The sequence below is a fragment of the Papilio polytes genome, unplaced genomic scaffold (genome assembly GCF_000836215.1).
Source record: "Papilio polytes unplaced genomic scaffold, Ppol_1.0 DF820678.1, whole genome shotgun sequence".
NCBI classification, from domain to species: domain Eukaryota; kingdom Metazoa; phylum Arthropoda; class Insecta; order Lepidoptera; family Papilionidae; genus Papilio; species Papilio polytes.
The window spans coordinates 421,823-447,667 of record NW_013528526.1 but is presented as its reverse complement, the minus strand read 5'-3'; the positions used below and the strand labels follow the sequence as shown (position 1 = coordinate 447,667).

Sequence of the window (25,845 nt, the reverse complement as noted above, 5' to 3'; positions counted from 1 at the left end):
ACTTCACACGAATTTCCAAAGTGAAAATAAAATTTATTGTATTGCTAATCATAATTTGTTTATGTCCAATACTTTTTTTACATTGTTGCCAATAACTAACACATAAATTATCACAATTGAAAATTATGTTTTAATTTCATTTAGTTTTAATTCACATTAGATTTTCCGACCAAATATAAGTTATTGAGTTAAATATATTCAATACGCATATTTCTGAAGCACATTTTATCACAATATAGATGGTCCATAATTTTTATTGGCTTAAGAAGAATTTACGCGACAAAATTTATTATAAAACATGAAGCATAAACAAAGCAAGAGTTCATACGAAATATGTGAAAACGCAATTACTACGAGTATTACTACGTTTCTACAATAAATTCAAAAACAAACCGTTTTATTCGACGCAATATGTACCGAGATACATGAAAAAGAAATTGTTTTGGTTTTAACTTTAACAGATAGTATATGAATTACTAAAATACCACATACAAGACATGTATTTCTAAATAATATAGTTGTCCCTATTTTTTTAAAACGAATGAAAGGGATACCATGAAGCACAAGTCGAAAACCACTGTTTTAAAAGATATTTATACATGGTTTACAATCTTATATATAAATTTAGGGACTTTCAAGTTGTAAACTAGATTTTATTTGCAGTCAAGATACCTTCCCTAACAATAAATAACAGGATAGAATATTGCAATTTTAAAAAGTGGCCATATAAGCTCTTAACATATCTTGTTAGTTGTAGCTATCATACTAATATCATTTATCTTTGAGAGAAGCTGTACTTCCTCACATAAGCGAAGGTGTACTTCCTCTCTTAAGCGAAGCTGTACTTCCCCACTTGAGAGAAGCTGTACTTCCCAACTTGAGCGAAGTTGTACTTCCCCACTTGAGCGAAGTTGTACTTCCTCACTTGAGCGAAGTTGTACTACTTTACTCGAGCGAAGCTGTACTTCCCCGCTTGAGCGAAGTTGTACTTCCTCACTTGAGCGAAGTTGTACTACTTTACTCGAGCGAAGCTGTACTTCTCCACTTGAGCGAAGTTGTACTTCCCCACTTGAGCGAAGTTGTACTACTTTACTCGAGCGAAGCTGTACTTCCCCACTTGGGCGAAGTTGTACTTGTTCACTTGGCGAGGTGTCCTCAGGAGGCGGTGTCGTGTCCCTGCGGCGCGGGCGGCAGCACGTGGACCTGCGCCGCCTTGCCCGCGTGGTACACCTGCCCCGGACTGAACGGCTCCAGTCGGGGGTGAGATGAGATGTCTTTCTTTGGATCTGCGAATAGATTTATGTTAATGTATTATCAATGTGCATAAAATTGAAGATTTGATTGGGTAAAAATAGGTTCCTAAGCTCTGATTTAATTAAAATTTTGCGCGTGGATGAAAAATAACTCTTAGTTTGTCAGAACAGTTAAAGTTCTACATACTAGGCATTTTAGGTTTTAGGTATTAGCCTTAGTAAATACTATTTATTTGAATTAAATATTTAAATCGCTGAATTTTTTATAAGTTTTGTCATCTCTCACCAGAACCTTTTAATTTCAGCCATTTCTATGTTCAAAGTCTATCAGTTGACTTATATTTTGTTCCTCATGCTCTATGTTTACCTTTGGTATTAGCGGCGATGTATTTGGAGAGGCGCACAGTGGGCAGCGGCAGGTAGCCGGCCACCAGCGGCATCACGTCCAGCGACACCTGCTGCGGCCCTCCAGCCTCCATTGATATCACGCCTGTAACACATATCAGAACATATTAACACACTTCTATAAACTTCACTTATATAATGCGAAAGATTAAATGGATAGATATTACTATTTTTAAATTATAATTGTAACTAGGGATATTAATTTAAACACTCCTCTGGAGATCTTGCTAAGAATGGCGCGCGAAAATCCTAATGACATTGACAGCTGTCAGCTAGGGATGTGACGTTTATGCCGATAATCTAGTGTTGTGCCAATTCTGCAGCATGGTACTAATATTCTTCTTAACATTATGTATCTCCAAAATGAAAACAGATACTGATGAAATTTGTCACAGATGTAGAACATAGTCTGGAAATGACAGCTTCTGTTCCGATTTAAATGCGCCATTTGATTTTAAGTGTCAATAAATTTAAAATCAAATAGCAGTATTATTAATTCGAAAACTATTCACTGTGACCACGAGACCATCAGCGTCAAAATGGCAAAAATCAAATACACAAATTACCATAGATTATAGCCTGTCCATTTATAAAGGTCAATGTTGGAAAACACATAAGCGATTTATTAAGATTTTTATTTCGCGTGGACGAAGTCATATAAAAGCTACTCTATTTTAAAAATGTGTTTTTACAACTGACCTGCAGTTCGACCCAGTACAGCCCACATAGTTTGATCAGCTAACACTTCGTACATTAGTGAGGTGTGTTCAGTTTCGTTGACCTGCAATTGACAGTAAACAATTAAAGCCTTACCATAAAAACTTAGACAGTTTCAAACCCACTTATAGACCTACAAGGATCTTTTGGCAGTTTTTTTGACATTGACAGGCACTTGCTATTTTAAGAGTTACCAGTAAGAAAAATTCCCAACTTCTTTCGAAATTCTCCCAAATTCTTACACCATTAAAAACTATACTTTTTTTAATTTCATGTGGGCGAAGTCATGGCAATAGCTATTATCTATTTATTATTATTATTTATATTTAAATTATTTAATTTTTTTAAGGTAATACCAGTTACAGCTAAACAAAAACGATATCAGTGCTTCTAAAGTCAAAAATATTAATGTTGGTAGTTAAAAAAACTTACTCTTTGCACAGTAAGCTGCAAGCAGTATACTTGAGAGGCGCGACAGAACTCTGAACCCTTGCCGGGTTCTAACTTAGTTCTAACAACGAAGAGGGTTGTATATTCCTGTATATCGAAGGGGCATACAAATGTCTTGAGGGTGTCCTCCCCCTCGCTGGGCCGGTACTGCACCCTGAACGTGGCCTTCATAGGACCAGCTTTCACAAGCGGATCTTTCAGTAATTCCCACATAAATGACGCGGTCGTACCATCCGATGCTACTAACTGCAATAAAGGTTGACAATTATACAGTTACCTATATTACTAACCTATACTAATATAATAAAGCGTAAACACACACATCTTTGTGGCGTAAGATATCAACAATTACAGCATATTTTTGAATAATTCTTTTTATAATTAAAGAGCCCTACACTTTCGACATGCTTTGGGTTATATATTTTCACGCTTTTAAATTTAGGGGGTAAATAAATTAGTTTTTTAAGCTTGGTCTCTTGACCATAAACTAGGAGCTGCCAACATCAAGGAAGCAAGATTGCCATGGTAAGGTAATCGTATTGTAACATTTACAATTGAGAATTTGATAAATGTAAACAATAAAATATTATTTTTATAATTTCATGCGGATGAAGCCGCCCGGGAGCTAGTATCAGATATGCAAAAGTATGGATGGATGGATGAAAGTTTGTGGTGACAGCTGAACGTATATTGATGAAATTTGACATAGACGTAGAGGATGGTCTGGAAAACTACATAGGTTACTATCAAGTTTTTTTTAAGGATCTGGGGCAAAATATTGTAATATCATAGAGGAAAGATTTGATTGATGCAAATAAGCTTCGAAACTACTGAATCGATTTGAAAAATTATTTCTCTATTGGGTAGTTGCACACTCCCCGACTGATATTTTTTATTTAAGAGCTCTAGTTTCAGAGAAAACAATTTTTGAGTTATTTCAATACATACAAAAATCCAAAAAGTTCAAATCTTTTATCTAAATTAGTATGGATTACAAAATATAAACTATTGATAGACATAAAATTATTATAAAAAGTACATCTCACCATATTCCCAGCATCTTTTGGGTTTAAGTCAGACAGCGTAGTATTGCTATCGCACTCTAACTTGGGGTCAATCAGCTCGAACTGTATGAGATGTGCGACGGTGGACTTGACGGTGACGTGGATGAACTTCCTCGTGTTGGAAGTGAGGAGTCTCCACGAGGCTATCATTGGAGGGGAGAAGTGTAAAGGCACTTCCATCACCGCTTCCCACCACGGACAGCTTAACCACACCTGTGAATAACAAAAACCGCGTTTAGGATAGACATGGTCTTTTGGTATGCTTTATTAAAAATTAAAAAATTACTGGATAGATTTCAAATTTAAAAGAAAAAAAACAAGAATCACATTAAAATAATAAAGCGTAAACACACACTACATTGTTATGTAGGATCTCAGCAATCGCAGCATGTTATATAATTCTTTTTTTATTAAATAGCCCTACACTTACGACACTCTTTGAACTACATATTTCCAAGGTAATTAAACATAGGAGGCAAATAAATTGGAAAATTCTGCATGTGTGAAAGGGACCAAAAACTACAAGCTGACATCATCCAACATCAACAAAATTGTTATCCGATATCAAAGGCATTCACAAATGTAAACAATAAAATAAAGAGGTACGAGAACAGATCGTTGGATACAGTAAAATGTTTTTTTATATAAGAAAAAACCTTTAGAATTAAACCTTCTTTTGTAGTTGATTACAATCTCAATTTATATACATAAACTAGATGGCGTTGTTATCAATTTTACAATAACTTCATCACTTAATCTACTAGCAGACCAATTTACAACTTACAGTATGCTCGACGGTCTTCTCCCTCCTGGGCTGGAGGCTGGCGAACAGCCTGAGCGGCACGCGCGAGGTGGTGAAGGCCTCGCACGCCGGCACCTGCACGTCCAGCTCGCGGCACATGGGGGACAGCTGCGCACCGAACCTCATCAGGAGACCGGTGGATGTCTTCATGTGGATTGTTGCGTCCTGGAACAGCAATACTTTATATGAATATAGTGTTATAATCTATCATGATCTAACCAGGTCACTATATGTTCCCACTGAGGATCAGAGTCTACCCCAAGTTGGGGGTGATCTTCTAATCTATACTTATAAAATGTAAACACACTTTTTAGTATGTAGTATGACATCAATCATTCTAATCTTACTAATATTATAAATGCGAAAGTTTAGATGGATGGATAGATGGATGGATGGATGGATGGATGTTTGTTAGCGTTTGTAGCCTAAACAGCTGAACGGATCTCTATGAAATTTGGCACAGGTTTAGTGCATAGTCTGGAAGAACACATAGGCTACTTTTTATCCCGGGAATAGTTACGGTTCCCGTGGGATTCATTAATTTAGTTTTTTAATGTTTACTCGATCATTCTGCAACGGTTCAACAAATCTTATTGAAATTTGACACAGATATAAAACAAAGTCTGGAGTACACATGGGATAAGCTTCATCCCCGAGAAAAGTCCGGTTCCCGAGGGATACGTAACTTTTTGTAATTTATATAGTTTGTATATATATACATATACTACGCGGACGAAGTCGTGGGCAACAGCAGATGGATGTTTGTTAGAGTTTGTAGCCTAAACTATTGAACGGATCTCAATGAAATTTGCCATAGATGTAGGGGATAGTCTGGAATAACATAGGGTACTTGGTTTTGTTTTTCTTAATACCACGCGGCCTAGTCGCGGGCGAAAGTTAGTCTTGAATAATGCTTTGTTTATTAAAAAACCCTACACTTAGGATACGCTATCTTACTCATATTGTAAATTCGAAAGTTTTGATGGATGCAAGTTTGTTAGAGTTTGTAGCCTAAACTGAACGGATCTCGATAAAATTTGGCATAGATGTAGAGAACCGTCTGGAAGAACACATTTTTTTTTAATTCCCCGCAGACGGAGTCGCGAGCAAAAGCTAGTTTTTAAATAATACATTTTCCAACAAGAAGTCCTACTCATAACATGCTGCAGGCTATATTTTCACGGTATTTAATTTCGGAGGTGAATTATTTTGTTATAAAGAGAATAATTAAGAGTATACATGTGTTCATGGTCCGAGATACTACGCAGAGCCCAAGACAGAGCGAGCTGGCGGCGTACTGTGGACGCCCTCTGCCCCACTGTGGGGACATAGGAATAGAAGAGAGATGTGTTCGTACCTCTAGTATAGGCGAACTTCCACTAGTAACCACTAATTCCATATCATGTTCCAACCCAGCCACTAAATCCTTCTTTGGTTCCACTTTATTCAAAACAACACTGATCCCTTGAGTGACCACTTCGTACCCCATTTTAGTTGTTATCAAAGCATTTGATAGGAATTCTAATTTCTCTTCCACTAATAAGGAAATCTGTCCAAGTTTGAAAACACCGCATTTCTTTGCTTCATATTCTAAGTATATCTCATTAGTGCCCGGTGTTAATTGTACATTACAAGCACTGAATGAACTCTCATAGTTATTTCTGACTGTAACTGAAGGTTTTCTATATTTAGTGCTTTCCGAACGTTTTAATGTCAATTTAGGGTTTTGACATTCGACTGTAGTTTTTTGTAGACTTTTATCTTCTTTGTAATGCAATTTTGATGTGAAGTTTAGAGGGCTGAGTAAAGGATTCTTAGGTTTTAAATCGTCCAGTCTTATACTGAAAATAATAAATTAAGGATTAGTTAAAAAAGTATTTTTTTTAATATATTGATTTAACTCAAAAGTTACTGGGTCGATTTTAAAAATTCTTTCATCATTAAAAAGCTATGTTAACGATAAGTATAATATATTTTTTACTCCATGGACTAAGTCACGAGCAACTACTAGTTAACAATATTTTAAATGCGATAGTATGGATGGATATTTCTTACTACATAATCAAAAACGACTAAACGGTCTTCACTGATTTTTAGTATAGAAATAAAACAGTCTAGAGAAACTAAGACTAAGAAAATAGGTTATTTTTTAATTCTTTGCGGGCAAAAGCAAGTAAATAACAATATTACATACCTTGTTAATAGATTACTATTGTCATTTTCTACGGAAGCGTCCCCTGTCGACTTCTTCGGGGAATTTTGAGTACCTACACTACCATTTACATTTAAATCAGTCTTATAGCTTTTAACCGGTGTCCGTCTGTCCGTTTGTTTCTCTTGTTTGGATATTTCAGTACTGATAGCGGCTCGAGTACAGACAACTGTTTTCGGTAGATAACTTTCGATGGTCAATCGACATTGGACCTTATTATCAGTGATATAAACCCCACGTTCGGACGGCAGTAACGTCGCTGATACGACTTTGAAGCAATCGTTAAGTTCAGTGAGAACGGGCTCGGGTTTCTCTGAGAGACCATCTCTGATTGATTTCATCATCTCTTCGAAATAGAAATTTCTGACTAGTATCTCCAACTCGACGGTGCTCGCGATTCTCGCAGATAGCTTTGTATATCTGGAACACAAAACATGCATCATAAATATGTAATTTAAAAGTCTTTGAAATAAAAAAAATAATTTTTCTATATACATTTTTTTTACTAAGTATTTTCTTAAAATGCAACATAAAAAACTCCTTAGAACTAACATAAAGAAAAAATATTATCATTCCTGCTTAGATTTTTTTATTTACTTCACTTCATTTCAAATAAAAATAAAATTTCTTCACCTATATTAAGATTGTAAACACAAATTTGGATGGATGGATGGATGTTTGCTACTACATATCTCCAAAATGGATATCAATGAGTTACAGATGTAGAAAATATTCTATTAAACCAGTCTACCTTTCTGTTTTTGGTAACAAAGGATATCTTCGATACATACCCTGTAATTTTTTGTAATAGACATAGTTATATGAGAATTCTACTCACTAAATACTTTATTACTATTTTAAAATCCAAACTACTTAGTAATTTATATTAACAAGCTAGTGACTAAGTGTTACCTATCTATATCATTCATTTTCTTAGCAGCAGCGACCAGCTCCAGCCTCGTCTGCGCGGCAAGGTCCAGCCAGCCCTCCTCCTCGTAGGAGCGCAGCGCGTCCGTGAGGAACAGCACCGCCTTGCCCGTCTCCCCCAGCTCAGAGTAAAACGACGCCAGGTCACGACCGATCTGACGCGCGAATCTGACGTCACAGAATAAACTCTATATAACGTCACACAAGGGACTGAGATTTGTGTCGTTATGGAGTGATTTAAATTATAATCTTTGTTATCCTATAATGACTTGTATTTTCTTATATGTAGTGTCAAATAACTTCGTCAAAGCAAAGATTACCGTGTTTTAGTTAAAGTTACAGTTTAAAAGTACATAAGCAACTGCAATTGTAACAATTTGTCTGTCTTTTTGATTATTATTAGTCAATTCAATTTTTATTTTATTGCAGCGAGGGCGACGATATATGGAGTGTATAAAGTAATAAAAAAATAAACCAACTAAATTCAGCGTTATAAAGAGTTCTATGTTAGAGTGACGTTATATGGAGGTCATTTACATTAAAGAAAACCTTACCTCAATCTGCCAATATGCTTGTAAGTGCCCATAGCTAATTCAGCCAGCTCGAGGTAATACTGCTGGAAGCTGGTCTTGCTGCAGAGCGCCTCCTTCAGCCGGTCAGTGGGCGTGGGCTGCGAGTTGTTAGCCTCGCTGTCCCCCATACCAGCAGACAGCATCACCACCAAGTGCAGCTGCTCTGATGTGGGCTCCGGGGAACCGGGTAGTAAACCACATAGTTTACCTAATTCGTGTAACTGAAATTGTATAGATTTATTATGAAAAAGTAATCGGTCTTAGTATTAATTCAATTTGTAAATATAAAATGATGATGTCTAACTATATTTAAAAAAGCCATTATAATCTAGAGAACATTTAAAATATAGAATTCGGAAAATAATCTGAACTTTAAATTAACACAGCACAATGTTTTTACACACAGTAATATAAACGAGTCCATATGTGTCTTGCTAATATTATAAATGAGAAAATTTAGATGGATGAAGGATGATTGTTATAGTTTGTAGCCAAAACTGCTGAACGGAACTGTGAAATTTGGCATTGATGATAAGCCAAGTCTGGAAAGACGCATAGGTTAGTCACTTTCGCTTTTTTTAAACCCACGCTGAGGAGTCACGGGCAAAAGCTAGTGTATCACCATATTTACCTTATCCTTGGCATTGTGTAAGAGCGGTGCCTGCGTAGCCGTGCACAATTCGAGGGCGTTGCCGTGCGCGTTGTAGGCGGAGGCGGGGGCGGGGCTAGCGGCGGGGGGCGCGGCGAGGCGGTCGCACGCGCGCCACGTCTCCGCGCACGCGAGCTGCGCCCAGCAAGCCGCGGCACCTTCCACCGCATTCGCACCCAATAGAGATAGCTCTACTAACGTATTGTGCACTGTGCTTAGACAACGCGATGCTATCTAAAAGAGTAATCACTTAAGAAACACTTGTGTAAAAACAGTAACTTTCTTCACCTATACTATCATTATCTAGCATATCATTTGCGAAAACTAACATATCTAGTTTTCCCGTTTAATAAAAAACTAAATATATAAATAAACTTATAAAGAGGTTTGTATTTTTGTATGTATAGTAATAACTCAAAAACTACTGGGCCGATTTTAAAAATTATTTCACTTTTAGAAAGATAATTTATCTGTGAGTAACATACGCTATGTTTTATTATATTTTAATATCGAGGACGAAGTCACAAGCAAAAGCTAATTTCTTCTAAAGGGACAACAAAAACTATAACTTTGTAAATATGTACATACCTAGATAGATTTAATGATAAAAGTTACAACAAAGATCAGATAACAATCTTTCAATCTCAAGTAGTTTACATAAGCATTATGTTAATTTTATTCAAACCATTATAAACAATAATTAACTTAATTTTATTTAACATACACAATTTTAGATCAGTTAAGTAGGGTTGGCGACAGGCAGACCGTCATAAAAATAAGGTAAAACCATGTGTGCCAACCTTAATAAGTGGGATAATGTCAAGGGGATGATGACACAAATCTAATTTAGGTTTTTCTGTAGAGTTTAATAATAAGTGTATTTAACAGATGGCTAATCATGAAGAATATCTTTCTGACAAACAGTTAATCTGATAATTATTCCATATAATTACCCACTTGTCGGCATAGATTCGTGGCCACTGCAAATTCCAATTGCAGTAGTAATTAAGTTCTAATTGGCTGTTATAATTACTCTTTTACTGTTGCATTTCTACTATTTTACAATTTCTTTTTAAGCATTCTAATATAAGCATATTAACTCTATGAATTGTATGAAGTTGTTTCGTGGTGATTTTCTACTATAAAAATTTAATGCAACTTTTTTTAAACCGAACTTTATAAAATTATTAATACTAAAAGAGAGATGTTTAAAGAATTCTTCTGAAAATTAATCACAATATGGCATCGGCATAACAAAAGTTTAATAAAACTTACCTCCCATGGTTTATACATTAACAATAACATGGCACTTTGTCGTTGGTACAGGTAACTTCTGAAATCCAACAAGGAAGCTTTCTTCTTAATAATCAGTTCTCGTAAATGCTGTGGTATCAAAGCAGTCAGTCTAACAGCCTGCCATGATGTTATCGGTTGTCTGAATGTATCAAGCCACTTTGGACTCTCTGCTACATTTGAATTGAGTACAAATTGCGAAAAAAGTGCATCTAACTCATCATATTGGACTAGAGCTTCTTCGTATAAACCTAGCATTTCTAATACAAATGCTAGTTGTTCCTGAAATTACAAAACATGTTTATAATAGTGTTGGCCACATTGACCATAAAATAATAAAAATGACAAAAAATGTTACCTGTAAAATAAAATATGAACAGAAATCCCATTCTGGATCATTCCGTTTCTCTCTTTGCTCTCTCATATGCTCTTCAAACTTAATCAATGCTTTGTTGTACGCAACTAGTACAAAATGTCGTATTTTCGCTACCAAAGATCTCCATGAGTCAGCACTCCGAGCTTCCGATTTGATGGGATTTATTACAGATAGAAATCTATCCTCTTGATGTTTTATCGCAAAGTCTGCCTTAATTTTATCCAGAACAGTAGTCCTTGGTAGTAACTTGTTGGCTTTCCTTATGTCATAAGTCTCAACTAAAACTATCATCCAATCTGTGACACCATTCTTTTCCATATGCTTAAGCCATGTTTCCACTTCATCTCTTAATGTTGTCTTATAGTAATCTATGTCCTATAATTAATTTATAATAATATTATAAAGAGGAAAGATTTGTATTTACGAGCTGTTGCCCGCGACTTCGTCCGCGTGGTATTAGAAAACATACGAACTATATAAATTACAAAAAGCTACGTATCCCTCGGGAACCGGACATTTCTCTGGGATGAAGCTTATCTCATGTGTAGTCCAGACTTTGTTTTATATCTGTGCCAAATTTCAAGAAGAACCGTTGCAGAATGATCGAGTGAACATTAAAAATCTAAATTAATGAATCCCATGGGAACCGTATCTATTCCCGGAATAAAAAGTAGCCTATGTGTTCTTCCAGACTATGCTTTAAACCTGTGCCAAATTTCATGGAGATCCGTTCAGCCGTTTAGGCTACAAACGCTAACAAACATCCATCCATCCATCCATCCATCTAAACTTTCGCATTTATAATATTAGTAAGATTGAATTGGCGTAAAGGCAGCTCGTCGATGACTCAGTAAAGGCTTACCAGGGCAAGCACGACCTTCAGCAATGAAGAAATGAAGAAGAAGAAGATGTATTGAATTAACACAAAAACTACTGGGGCAATTTAAAAATTTCTTTCTCTGTTATTAAGCTATGTTACCAATGAGTAAAGTAGGCAATACTATTTTATTGCACATTCATTTTGTGGACGGAGTCCCGAGTAACAGCTATATTAAATGTGCATAAGTAACTACAATGCTAGTTTTAGATGCAAGATGAAAATTCACTATACATCATTGGTTTCTGCAGCCAATGATCTAAGTAGGCCGAGGGAGAGGCAGCTACCAAATATAACCTTATTTAATGTATTTCATGTGTCTTTCATACATTTTTGAATTCTCTAGGTAGGACTGTGGCCTTAGTTCTCTCCTGGCAACCCCATTCAATACTTTCTATTAATAATAATTTACTTTGTGATAAGTGCATTAATATACTTTTAACCTTATCAGTCTTCATCCTATTAGTCAGTTTATTGTTAAAGGTTTTAAAATAACATCTTAAGTAAAAGATTATTTTTATATATTCTTATATTTTAAGAGGCAAAATTTGTATTTTGGTTTATAAGGAATACAGCCAAAAACTACTAAACTAATTTATAAAATTAAAAAGTTACATTGTGATTGGGAAATATAGGCTATATTTATAGATTTTTTAATTTCACATGGATGAAATCACGAGTAAAGCTTACTTTAAAAATACTTTTGTATTGATTTTAAGTTTTTTTATGAATAAGATGATTTGCAAGAAAAATAAAAGGTTCTTACCACACAGTCTGTCCAGAATATATGAAATATTGGTCGTTTTAAGAGATTTAACTCAGATTGCACTTTTTCTCTGTCATACTTAGTGAATGACGCTTCCAAGTATACTGGCTTTGTGACACGGCCATAAGACCTTCTCCATTCACAGGAGTCTTGAGGAATTGCAGCCACTAATGGTGCTTCTAAGGTGCAAAATAAGTTCCAGTCTCCAGCACCTGGTATATTATGGTAACAAATTAATCATAAAAATAACAAAAATCCACCTGTTTTCAATGTACATTGCGATTACAAACTTAGTTATGATTGATCAATTTAAAGAATTTTTGGTATATTACAAATAATTATAAGACTGTAAAAGTAGACGCCCTCATTCTTATAATTCAAACAGGAAGGTTTGGTATAATTTGTAAATGATAATGTTCATTTAAGTTACAGTATTTACGTGTGTAACTTACATGTTATGATTGGTTTGTGTGTCATCCCTTCACGATCAGCTGGAACGCTATCGACACCCTTCATTTTTCATTATCAACAAGATTCGTCGACTTTCTGGGCATAACACAGAACAGGCTACTTAACTATCGGAATCTACCCACTTTCTTAACTATCGATTATGGCTCACGTTGAACTTTACTGCTTCCCGTCTCAAATTTACAAATTAAACAAACGCAGTAACAAACTAATTATTTTGACCCGTTTTAAATTGCCATCAAATATTAAAAACGAAAATTTGTCAAAATTCGCTGTCAATGTCAGCCACCACGAAATAAAAACTCAGTACGTTCCTTTTTACACTGTTTCTTAAAACTTGTTAGTATTTTTAAGACAGAGTTGACATTTCTTTAGTACGTTATTAAAATAAGTTGAGTATACAAGTAAATTAAAACAATGTTAATGTTAAGAATATGAAGTTAGATCCATACAAGATGCATGTGTTACAAATACATAGGCATTACACCACTTTGCTGCAATCGGCAATAAAATTCCTTTACTTGTCTACCCTTTTACATAATCTATGGATTGCTAAAATGTCGCATTCTGTTTTGGTATCATCGCGAAATAAAGGAAATCAATTTTCATAATTATCGATGATTTTAGTATCACATTCTCGGTGTCTTACTAATATATACGGGGTATTTTTTAACTTTTATCCGCAAGTAAGAATATGCTGTCGTTAATTTTGTGTTACTTTTATTAAATTATTTTTATTTTCTAAGGCTCCATGGTTTAATATATTTTTAATTGCCAGTAAAGTTATTGATGATATTAGTTAATTAAATGTGATGTTATGATCGAATTAGACTTACTAACTAACACTGTTACGGTTACTAACATTGTTACGGTTTAGAGACGTTGGTAATTTTTCTTTTGTTGTTATTAATAGAAGTGTATTTTAGTTTTATAACTGAACCTAACGATTTAATTTTTTCATTGCACAATTAAATATTAAGTAGGGTTGTTATCTACAAAATTTTATCGTAAACCAATGAACAGTAAGTTAATAAATCTTGATTTTTGTATTTTTTACCTTATTTCAATGGTTTAATTTTACAGTAATTGTACTGTGGATCGAATATTTTCATAATATGTTTTTCCTTGGTGCATTTCTTTTCTACTTTTATATTTCTTTATATATGTTAAATTTAATAGGTAGTCAAATAGTATCATTAAGTTGAATAAATCAGGTTTGATTGAAAATTTATTTTTGTGAAGATTTATCTATACAATGTTTTAATGAACACAATTCATTCATCATAAAGTTTTTATTCAATTATCTTGCATTGTAATGTGAATACAATAGTTAATTTTATATCAATGTATAATTTATTTATCAATCTAAATGATTTGCTATTTTTTACTTATCTTTTATATCTACAGTTATAACCAATTGATGTAATGTCTAAAAATACCTAATACCTACTTAGTTGCAAATTATAACATTTTTTTTACTTTTAGCTATGAATACCACAGCTCCAACGTCCGCTGATGCTTGCCTCAGTATTGTCCATTCACTTATGTGCCATAGACAAGGTGGTGAGAGTGAAGGCTTCTCAAAACGTGCCATAGAGTCTCTTGTTAAGAAACTGAAAGAGAAGAGAGATGAATTAGATTCACTTATAACTGCTATCACCACAAATGGAGCACATCCTAGCAAATGTGTTACTATACAGAGGACTTTGGATGGACGTTTGCAGGTAACTGCATCTGTTTCTAATATATTTGATTGCAAAATATGTGAAATGTGTTGATCAACATGTTTCCTGTTGTATCAATAGATTGGTACTCAGACCTACTGGTAACTTGTGCTGGTTGTAGTTACTATGCTTAATGATTGTTCCAGGTTGCGGGCCGTAAAGGATTTCCCCATGTGATTTATGCAAGAATTTGGCGTTGGCCAGATCTTCACAAGAATGAACTGAAACATGTTAAATTTTGTCAATTTGCTTTTGATCTTAAATGTGACTCAGTTTGTGTCAACCCTTACCACTATGAGAGAGTGGTGTCACCTGGAATTGGTATGTATTTCTAATTACTCAAAAAATACATTGAATAGACATTATTAGTTACTAGCGATCAATCCCACCTTTGCCTGTGTGGGAGACTATATGTCTGTTATTTTTTCTGTCATAGTCAAAACCTTCTCTTGATGTCCAGTGATAATATAGCTTTCTAACAGCAAAATAATGTAGTAGTTTTAGAGATAAAATAATCTAGTAGTTTTAGAGACTATTAAATGCAATAAAATAAGTAAATAATTAAATCTTTTGAAAAACAATTTCTCATTGCATTTATGGGGGGTTTTATTTTGCTAGTTATAGGAAAAATTAATAATTTCAGATCTCTCTGGTCTTACACTACAGTCTGGACCTAGTAGGTTAGTGAAAGATGAATACACAGCAGGTCTCAGCGGCAATGGGATGGACATGGACACCGGGGAGCTGGTGACCATTCAGCATCATGCAACAAGCCCCAGACACCATCACACATCAATGCCTCACCATCATCAGCAATTCCAGACCACAAATATAATTCTCAATCAAGGCCAAAGTAAGTTATTGTTGGTTTTATTTACATTTCTATATGTATTTTTCTTTTACTTTAAAACATTTTATGTTGCACTGCATGATAATTTTGTTTTGCATTTTCCGTCTCAATAGCCCCAGAGGGCGTTCCGAACATGTTTTCACCGCACGGACCGAGACCACCTATCAGACCATCCGGCGGTCCTCCACAACTCACACAAATGGTTCACTCCCCGAGTGCACAGCAAATGATGAATCATCAAGTTCAAATGCAAGGCAACCCACAAATGGGACCGGGGACACCACAGATGGGACCTGGAACACCTCAGATGGGACCAGGTACACCCCAGATGGGACCCGGTACGCCCCAAATGGGTCCCGGTACACCTCAAATGGGTCCCGGGACACCACAAATGGGAACAAACGTTCCGCAAATGGCATCACCTCGAATGGCCTCTGCTCCCACTCAGATGTCCCCGGGGACGCCGCAGATGCCGAACATAAGTCAAGGAATGTCTATACCGAGTCCCCAGCAAATGGTAATGGGTCAACAAAGAGCAATAGCGCCTAAATTGGAGCCTCCCGACACAATGGACGCGCGCGCGATGTGGCTGCCTAAGAGAATGAATCATTGTAAGCTTATTGTTTTATTTTGCACGATTATGTAGCCTTTTCTGTAACTGTTTTTTTTTTGTTTTAATAATTGTTTTAATTACATCTACATCCAATTTTTATACAAACTGTTGCGTTTTAGCCACCATGCCAGTTAGTATGTCCCCAGGGGCTACTACGCCGCTTATCGATGGGACTACCACTACTTTCTTCACTAATGAACAGACTTCAGCTGACACCCAAATGACACAAACAATGCCAGGTAATTTATAATAATAATTGATATTAAAAAAAAATCATATGGAATAATTATTGTCTAATTATGGATCATCAGAATCTTTGGAATCGAGTAGTAAATTTAATTTTGTTTGTTAGCTCCACAATAAGCAAAATTACTTCATACTAATATTTTAAATGCGTAAGTTTGGATGGATGTTAGGATGTCTTGTAAACATGAATGGATCTTCATGAAATTAGCATAGATGTAGGGGTGTTTATTTTAATTCTGCGCGGCAGAGTCGAGGGCTACAGCTAGTTAATATTACAGAAATAGACTATTGCTTATTTTGAACAAAAACGACTTTCTTCATATATTATATGGAAATATATTCTTGTTACTCTAGTAGGTAGTAGTAGTAGAGGAGATGGATGGATTGCGTGAAAGGTGACATGATCAAAAAGGGAGTGATGACTGTGATGACGTATGATATAGTTATGTGGAGGACAAAAACCTGTTGCGCCGACCCTACGGGAGTTTTTTTTTTTTTTAAAAAGTAGGATAGAGTAGGATAAGGATGATGATGATGATGATGATTCTAGTAGGCACAGTGTCAGTCCCGGCGGTGTCGTCGGTGGGCGCGGTGGGCGCGGTGGGGGTGCAGACGCCTACCGCGGAGAACCAGCAGAACGGCTTCACCAGTGCCACCAGCCCTCCGCCGCAGCCCAGCCCCATACCACACCGCACACAGAATCAGCACCAGCAAGGTAACAAATAGTTACTATCTATATTTCTATACTAATATAAAAGATAAAACACAGTTTTTTGTTATACAGGATGTCAGCAATCACAAAATATTTTTGAATAATTACTTTTTAATAAAAAGTTCCAAGCTTAGAACATGGTATGAGCTATATATTTTCACGCTATTTCATTTAGGGGATTAATAAATTGAAAAAAAAAACATAATATGGGAAAGCCATAAAATACAAACATGAAATTAGTGATATCTTGGAAAAAAATAAAAAAAAGTCCTTTTCGGGAATAATGTATATTTGAATAATTTGTGTTTAGAATATAATTATTATGTGATTTTTAATGAATTTATAGGTACATGGACAGGCAACAATACGCTAACATACACGCAGAGCTTGGCCCCGCCCCCGGCCGCCCCGCCCGTGCCGGTCGACGCCCCGCCTCACCATCATCATTACTGTACGTATATACAAAACAGGCTAAAAATAGCGCATAATGCGAGCAAAGCAATACATAAGAGTAGCTTATAATCCCATATTCGCACGGTGGCTTTTATAACGCGCGTTAAAAAGACGCTGAAATAAAATCAAGGCATTTTATATTTTTTTCATATACTGACGCTTTTTAAGCGCGACGTTTTTTTGTCGCTCAGTGTTGCAATTTGACAACGGGACAAATGAAACAAGACTGATTTTAAAGCATGTTTATGAGCAAACGCGTTAAAAAAGCGTGAAAATAAGGGCTAACTTTTTAATATTTTTCATATAATAGTGTATTTGATGGTTTATTAGGGTTACTTGGAACAGCTATTTTGTTTCCAGATAATGGAAATCCTGGTGGTCTACTGTCCAGTCAGCCAGCTCCGGAATACTGGTGTTCGGTGGCTTATTTCGAATTGGATACGCAAGTCGGAGAAACCTTCAAGGTCCCATCAAGTAGACCTAATGTTACTGTGAGTGTAATGTAAAAGAAATGTTTTATTAAATTCGCTTTTGTCTCGAAATGCTTTTTTAGTAATGTGTTGCTTTTAGTATTATTTTTATAACTTGATATGTGTCAGGTGGACGGATATGTGGACCCGTCCGGTGGGAACAGATTCTGTCTCGGCGCTCTAAGTAATGTACATAGAACGGAACAAAGTGAGAGAGCGAGGTGAGATTTATTGTTTTAATTATTTTTGATGGATTTTTAAAGATTTTTTTAAGTTACTTGATTTTCAAACATGTTTACTATTTCGTAAGATTTTATTTTTAATCCTCCTGATCACTTTTAATTTGAATTTACTATTTGTCATATCCAAAATCATTACAAAACACTTCCAAGTTCTGTGTTCCCTTTAATACATTTTCTTGTATTATACAAAGGTCACTTTTCGAATAACATTTAATGAGAAGTTTGTAACTCTTCTAGACAACCACTTTTTGTTGAGATATTTTAGAATGTTCCATGGGTGTGACTCTTCTAGACTACCATTCTTGGTTGAAATATTGTAGAATGTTATATGGGTGTGACACTTCTAGACTACTATTCTTCATTGAGATATTCTCGAATGTTCTGTAGGTGTGACACTTCTAGACTACCATTCTCCGTTGAGATATTCTCGAATGTTCTATGTGACTTATATACTACAGATCTCCGGCGAGGTATTCTAGAATGTTCCATGGGTGTGATACATCTAGTCTACCATTATCTGTTGGGATATTGTAGAATGTTCTATGGTTGTGATACATTGTGAGTACTGCAGTTTGGTGTGAGGTGTGTGTGTGTGTTGCGCAGACTGCACATCGGCAAGGGCGTGCAGCTGGACCTGCGCGGCGAGGGCGACGTGTGGCTGCGCTGCCTGTCGGACCACTCGGTGTTTGTGCAGTCGTACTACCTGGACCGCGAGGCGGGCCGCGCGCCCGGCGACGCCGTGCACAAGATATACCCCTCCGCTTGCATTAAGGTATACTCTTAACTAATCATCTATCTATACTATTATCATGTGGGAAAAGGACCATAAACTACACGCTGCCAACATTAAGGAAACAAGGTTATTATGGTATCGGTGATTTTGATATTTGCAATTGATAATTTGACAAATGTAAATAAAAATATCATAAAGCGAGTAGTTCATAAATTTTGAGTATCTGTGTGTAAAAAAAAATTGTTTGTCTGTTCACTTATTCTGGGTAATCTCCTACGACTGTGCTGATTTTAACGGGACATTCACTGAGGAGTAGCTACCGATCACAGACATGTTATAGGATACTTTTAATTCATCCTATCTATCAATAACGCGGGCAAACTTTTTATTATCAGAATAGTAAAACTCATTTTAACAGCATTTTGATGGGAATGTAGCTGGTGGATGCGGGAATACTATAGTTTTTTTTAAATTCTACATCGATCGCGGATCACTGGCATTTGAATAATTTACATTAGTAAACCTGTACAATTAGTGTTTTTGTTTAGGTGTTCGATCTACGGCAGTGTCACAGGCAGATGCAGACGCAGGCGGCGACCGCGCAGGCCGCGGCCGCGGCGCAGGCGGCCGCCGTCGCCGGGCACATACAGCCTGCGCACCCCGGCATGAACAAGTGTACGTAAACATACGCAAATATACAATTACTAGCTTTCGCCCGCGGCTCCGTCCGTGCGAAATTAAAAAAAAAAACAAAAGTGAGTGGCCTATGTGTTCTTCCAGACTATCCTCTATGTCTATGCCAAATTTCTTTATAATTTATATCAGTAAGATTAGTACGATTAGTAAGATTAGTATGATTAGTAAGATTAGTACAATTATTAATATTAGTAAGATAGATTAAACACCTCCCTTTACATCGTAACAACATTTTCTGACGTGTGTTTTTCTTTACGGAAAATGGTGTGGTAGATTGCGTTCCATAAACTGGCATGTTCGTGGTAATGGGCCAATACTTATACACTTGCCAGTTAAATATTCATGAGAATGTACCCAATGAGACAAGTAATACTTAGTTTACTCTTCGCCAGTATAGTATGACTATTGCATGCAAGGCATTGATTGTATAATCATTAGCGCCAGTAAAATATCTCTTTATACCAGTTGAAATCCAGTCACTGAGCGCGACTAACCAACTGTACTGGCCAAGTGTGAACTAGGCATCAGTGTTAAGCTTCATACGCCCTCATTCCTCCATTATAAGCACGTAGTTGTGGCAAAAAACAAATAACATGCTTGCTTTTTATATCTCAGATAGCGTTTACACATGTTTATAACTGGCACGTGCTTGCATTCAAGTGTGTCAGCTACTGTCTTTATTGTAATAATAATGAGTATGACATACTACTGGCTGTGTCTAGTGCGATGGTACTGAATACTACAAAAACATTTCTATTATATCCATAAACAATGTTTTTTTATCTTCTATGTATCTATATTGTTGGATTAAAAAAATCCATTTTTTTTTATACAGGTTTAACGGCGGCGGCTGGTATCGGCGTGGATGATTTAAGACGACTGTGTATCGTGCGGCTGTCGTTCGTCAAAGGCTGGGGCCCGGACTACCCCCGCACCTCCATCAAGGAGACCCCCTGTTGGGTTGAAGTACATCTACATAGGTAACATTAATTATACAATTTTCAATCTATCTATACTAATATAAGAAAGCGTAAACACACTTGTTATTTTGTTATTCCAGAGCACTCCAACTGCTCGACGAAGTTCTCCACACGATGCCCATCGACGGTCCCCGGACGAACATCGAGTAGGAGTTGATCGGCTTCTTTTGAGGCCTTCGAGCGACACTCGGCGTGTCGCCACTTACGGCGAGCGACGCCCGGCGTGCGACTAGTCGCGTCATCAGATGTCCAACTACTCGCACTGAGTTGCGACTTGTGACTAGTTGTGATTAGTTATGATCGGTGATCAGTCGTGATTTGTGACCAGTCATGATTGGTGTCCGGTTGTGATTTGTGACCAGTCATGATTGGTGTCCAGTTGTGATTAGAACAGTGATCGGGTGTCGATAGTCGTAGTTATACGTCTTAAGGCCAGTCACGAGAATGCGACTCGTGACTAGTCGCAGTGAATTTGCGACCCGCAGTTTGTCGCCCCGACGCGCGCCGCTTTTATATTATTGTGCAAACCACCACTCAAATGTTAGTGAACCCAACTTATATGTAAATAGGTAAGTGATATTTTTATTACTGAGGTAAAATTGTATGGTACAAATATTATTCGCTTCAAATTAGAGATTAGATCTTTTTTACAAAGTAGCCCTTCTTGAAAAATTCAAATTTGATTTAACAAATATGAAATTTAACGTAATTAACAGAATCATTGTTCAAAGCAGGTACAAATAAAAATTATATAGAAATACAAATATATAAAGCGATTCAGATAAATGAATTATGAATTCAAACCATTAGGATTAGATTATAAAGGGTGTGCGAGAAATATTGTTATGGATTAATAATAAGGATATGAATATTTGAGTGGTGGTTTTTGTACAATAAGAAAAATGTGCAAGTTTGTTTTGCGAGTTGTGCGGTGCTGTGAAGTGTACATGAATTGTTATTGGATTGTGATATACGGTGGGATGCCATAGCGAATGCATTTAAAAGGTTAGTTACTATTATTTTTATATTTTCGTTATAAATAGCCAGAAAAGGCAACTTGTTGCATGTCAACTGATGACTATAAATTATTAATTTTTTATTTTACATGTATTTGGATGACACTTTCAAAGTGACAGAAAAGCCTTTATAATTGTAAATTAAAAAGAAATTTAACTTAGTATGTTAAAACTACTAAAGTTGACTTATTTCCATTGTTTTGATGTTTCGGTCTGTCTTCCAAAATTATAATTTTAATTTCCGTTGGTTGGGATTGTTTGTGAAGGGAAAGGATTGTTTTTGTATTGTAAATAGGAACAAACATTGCACATTGAATAAAGCGTTTTGCTCGCGTTTGTACTAAAAGGTGAACTATTAATTTATGTCTTGTATTTATTTATAATATTTAAGCGTATTGTCGCCCGCATGTCGAATTAAATAGATCTTGTTAAGCTCGATTTGTCATGCGAACGACTTACGATAAAGAATAAGTTAATTCTGTTCAACATGAGATTTTATTTAATTTAAAAATGTTGCAAATTTATGAATTTTCGGATAAATTATTATTTTGTGTAACACTAAATATATCCAAAAGACACAAACTAATGAAGTAAAATGCTATCTAATCTTATTGCTGCCATTATTATCTTTTTACAGAAATTTTAAGGTAAAAGTCCCAATTATGGACCGGGTAAAACTGAAATGTGTTCCTGAACACCAAATACAATTTTGGAATGCAATTTGAGTTGTTTTTTATTTAAATCAAATCTCATGTTATATATAAGAGCAGACACATAGATATTTATAACCAGTATTGACTTGAAGAAACTAAAGAACATGGAGAGATCTCAGTTATTGTAATACAAAACCTAAATGAATTAATTTAACAATTATGTAAGATATTAGCTATACATATAGACAGATGGACAAACTATTATTGCTCAACCGAGTGTAGAGGTAGTTGTGACCACATTTTTATACAAATAGAATATACGGTTTTTAGTAACAGCTGTACCAAAATAAGGCATTTTTTACATAGATTAAATATAACAAGACATAATTATGGTTCAACTTGAAAGAAGCCAAATTGGAATTAGCTTTTGATATAGTTTTAAGATGAGATATTGTGTTATGTAGGTTTTTTAAGGTGATAAATATATGATAGTTGTAAATTATTTGTATACTTGATATGCAGTGCGAGATGCTAGTTGGTGGCTGATTTGACTGGATTTGTGGGTTAAATACACATATTGCATTTATGATAAACTAATTACAAGAATTTAAAAAAGATTTGTAACAAAAAAACCTATTAAAATCATTCACCAACAATATTTATAATTGTACATTCATTCACTCATTCATTTATCCTCATTCACATGTAGTGTTATTTCATTCACTTATTTAAACTAGTAACTACAATTAATATGTGTCTAAAATGAAGTATTATATTTATTTTTTAAGTTTAAAAATAGAATGTTTGTTACTTTAAATGTTATCACTTCAAAATTTCATTTTAAATACCTTTTTTATAGAAACAGGTTGATTTTAAGGCGTTGAAAAATCTGGCTATTGTCGATTTATTATTTATTTGATAATGAAATAAATGCAGTATGTGTAATAGTTTGGCCTCGTCGAAATCGCGTGAATCATATCGTTTTACCTGCTGTCGGGATGAATTCTCCGCGAGTTTGAAGTATGACTCAAGTTTTTATTACCTTATAGATTTGAACCTTTACTTATTCGATCTGAGCAAACTAGTAGTAAAGATTTTGTTTCAAATTTGTTTTACATTGAACTTCATTAAATTTTATAGTCAATACTTTTACCTCAGTTTTTATTTGTTATTTTTCTATACTAATCACATCTTAATCGATATGTAATGCAAGATTTCTATTTTAAATATCTGATTCAATAAGATTTTGACGGAAGGTAACTAATTTAATGTATCCTGTTTGTGGTAGTTTTATTTTTATTGCATCAAGTGAGTAATCCGACTGTCGTCATGACTTCGGTTATTTTAAAAATCATAATTGGTATTTACATTTAAAATCTTAGTTGTTTATTTTTTGTCTATTTCTTTATCTGTGTGTGAAAAATGTAACTTTTGGAATGTTTTGATTCATGCGGTTTCGTTTGGTATTGATCTGTGATGTGCTAACAAGTTTTCGGACACCAGTTAGATGGATGGCCACAGGTGGACAGATTTTACAAGTGAATGTCGTAGGGAGGTAGTTTTAGAACAAATGACATATTTTGTGTACGAAAACGTATAATGCTAAGTATTAGCGTGTTTTTAGTAATATTAAATATTTGAGATTTTTTTCTTCATTGATTTTTGTTTGCTTAAGTATTGCTTTAATTATTATTATACTGCAGATTTATGTTTTGAATGATTATTATTTGTTAGTTGGAGTTCGCACACGAGATGTGGTTTCTGTCGTAGTCTTAATAGATAAGACAGCTTTGGTAGAACTGTGAGACTATTTGTCACCGATCGATTGTGAATCGAACGTTTCGTAAAATGACTGAGTTCATAAATGATCAGCGACAGTAATCGCAGGATGCAGAGCTCTTGCTATTTTTTTACCAAGTCTCCTGTGCGAAGGCTCTTTGTGTTTCCGATTTATTTTATTGATTGATTATTTTATTATGAATATTAGGTGGGCTTTGTCCACATTACGAGCTTCGAAGAATGACAAAGTAGTGTTATATTTTTACTATATCGTATAAATTATTTCACATGCCGTGTGTTTTGAAATTTTCATAGCAATAATTAATTTTAACTGTCATTATTCGATTTGCAATCATCACAATTCCCATTAATTTGTTCATGTAGCTTTTTTAATTTGTTCGTTACCAATGTATTTAATATTCGAACAGTGCAAGTCTTGTAAATAGTACAATATAAAAAATATTTTGTATGAACGATATGGGCGTCTGAATCGGTACTTAGGTATATTCTTACAATGGATTTCATTTTTCGGAATAAAAAATAACGTTTATCGAAAATACCTCTTTATAGTGATCAAAAGGAATCAAAAGGGTTTTTAGATATTAATAAGTGGTAAGTTTTTTCTTATAATGTTGAAGTTTGAAAATGATATTTGTGAAATTCTACCAGCCGCCGTTAATATTTTACTGCCCTACTGTTTGAATGTTCGTAAGACACTGCACTTGCGGTTATTAGACATGTTGAAAATTAAAAAACAAAACTATATTAAATGTAAAAAGTACATGTAGTTTTTATAAGTATCAAGATGTAAATTGTGTATTTTTCAAACCTAGATACCCGGCTCCTAAAACACCTACCAAATTATTTTTTTACTTATTCAAAATGTTAAATAAATGGCTATGAGTAAAAGAAGATAACCCTATCAATGTGTCTTGATCATTTTTATAGTATTTTTTCATCCTTAGCAGTTTAAACGATTTTTTTTAATGAAATGATATTTTGGTCCTTCGGAGCCGGATGTCATCCTCTATACCTGAACATTTGACCAATACATAACCATGTAAATTTGTGATTGTTTTCTGTCTATTTTTGAAATGCGAATCGTATTATTCGAATGAAAATCGAAACAGTTCTATTACGTTTTTTGTTGTCTGTGAAGTGACTTGACTTTGGATACCGCACACGGTGTAATGTAGCCTTAAGAGCATAGTTAAGAGTGAAACTATGAAACAGAAATGAATATAAAGGTTATTCCTCTAGTATTTGGTTTTATTTTATTCCTATTGTACTGACTGAATATTTTTTTTTAAATAGTGCGTAAAAGGCAGAATGCACCCAGAAACTAAGAGCTGGCGCTTACCGTTGATTACACTGGCATAACTGTTTAGTTGAAAAACTAAAGATCGAGTGTTCGCACCACCATATAAACTGATAGGAATTAAAGCTTGACTAAACGGTTGTGCGATAGTTTAGTCAAAGGTGCGCAGTCTTATAATTGCCGTACAATTGCCAAAGCATTTTTATTTTAGTACAGTTTGAATATCTAAATACCTTACGTTGCTTTTGGACTAACGGCCAATTACGTCATAGTTGCAGTATTAGGTTAATACTATATTAAATACGAGCTGTTGCCCGCGACTTCGTCCGCGAGTTATTAGAAAACATACGAACTATATAAATGACAAAAAGCTACGTATCCCTCGGGAACCGGACATTTCTCGGGGATGAAGCTTATCCCATGTGTACTCCAGACTTTGTTTTATATCTGTGCCAAATTTCAATAAGAGATGTTGTACCGTTGCAGAAAGATCGAGTAAACATTAAAAAACTAAATTAATGAATCCCAC

At 35.1% G+C, this 25,845-nt stretch overlaps 2 protein-coding genes across 4 annotated transcripts; one reads left to right on the top strand and one right to left on the bottom strand.

The window, feature by feature from the left end:
• Positions 1 to 770: 770 nt before the first annotated feature.
• LOC106110357 (trafficking protein particle complex subunit 10) lies at positions 771 to 13,103 on the bottom strand. Its single transcript, XM_013292173.1, has 15 exons — positions 12,816 to 13,103; positions 12,364 to 12,575; positions 10,703 to 11,095; positions 10,327 to 10,626; positions 9,034 to 9,285; positions 8,385 to 8,623; positions 7,816 to 7,998; positions 6,886 to 7,323; positions 6,049 to 6,532; positions 4,674 to 4,856; positions 3,872 to 4,102; positions 2,808 to 3,071; positions 2,358 to 2,439; positions 1,621 to 1,743; positions 771 to 1,286 (listed from the first exon to the last, which is right to left on the bottom strand). Exons 1-15 carry the CDS (start codon positions 12,877 to 12,879, stop codon positions 1,156 to 1,158), a joined length of 3,579 nt encoding a protein of 1,192 aa, XP_013147627.1. The 5' UTR covers positions 12,880 to 13,103; the 3' UTR covers positions 771 to 1,155.
• A 282-nt stretch (positions 13,104 to 13,385) lies between these two features.
• Positions 13,386 to 25,257, top strand: LOC106110351 (mothers against decapentaplegic homolog 4). Of its 3 annotated transcripts, none has more exons than XM_013292153.1 (14): positions 13,386 to 13,517; positions 14,317 to 14,555; positions 14,702 to 14,876; positions 15,199 to 15,408; positions 15,519 to 16,016; positions 16,138 to 16,257; positions 16,815 to 16,979; positions 17,323 to 17,427; positions 17,790 to 17,920; positions 18,029 to 18,120; positions 18,745 to 18,913; positions 19,423 to 19,549; positions 20,406 to 20,550; positions 20,631 to 25,257. In XM_013292153.1, exons 2-14 carry the CDS (start codon positions 14,319 to 14,321, stop codon positions 20,698 to 20,700), a joined length of 2,244 nt encoding a protein of 747 aa, XP_013147607.1. In that variant the 5' UTR covers positions 13,386 to 13,517; positions 14,317 to 14,318; the 3' UTR covers positions 20,701 to 25,257. The 3 variants fall into 3 exon arrangements, with proteins under 3 accessions (XP_013147607.1, XP_013147606.1, XP_013147604.1); XM_013292152.1 differs by lacking the exon at positions 13,386 to 13,517 and adding an exon at positions 13,820 to 13,853 and having other exon boundaries at positions 16,818 to 16,979; XM_013292150.1 differs by lacking the exon at positions 13,386 to 13,517 and adding an exon at positions 13,820 to 13,853.
• The last annotated feature ends 588 nt before the right edge of the window (positions 25,258 to 25,845 follow it).

What these genes read in the sequence shown, in the direction of transcription:
- LOC106110351 (XM_013292150.1), top strand. An exon ending in ACAGAATCAGCACCAGCAAG is followed by an intron (nt 16,980 to 17,322) that starts GTAACAAATAGT and finishes ATGAATTTATAG; the next exon opens with GTACATGGACAGGCAACAAT. An exon ending in GCACCCCGGCATGAACAAGT is followed by an intron (nt 19,550 to 20,405) that starts GTACGTAAACAT and finishes TTTTTTATACAG; the next exon opens with GTTTAACGGCGGCGGCTGGT.
- LOC106110357 (XM_013292173.1), bottom strand. Translation starts at nt 12,879, where the DNA reads ATGAAGGGTGTCGATAGCGTTCCAGCTGATCGTGAAGGGATGACACAC. An exon ending in TATTCTGGACAGACTGTGTG is followed by an intron (nt 11,096 to 12,363) that starts GTAAGAACCTTT and finishes AATTAATTATAG; the next exon opens with GACATAGATTACTATAAGAC. An exon ending in GTTCATATTTTATTTTACAG is followed by an intron (nt 10,627 to 10,702) that starts GTAACATTTTTT and finishes TTGTAATTTCAG; the next exon opens with GAACAACTAGCATTTGTATT.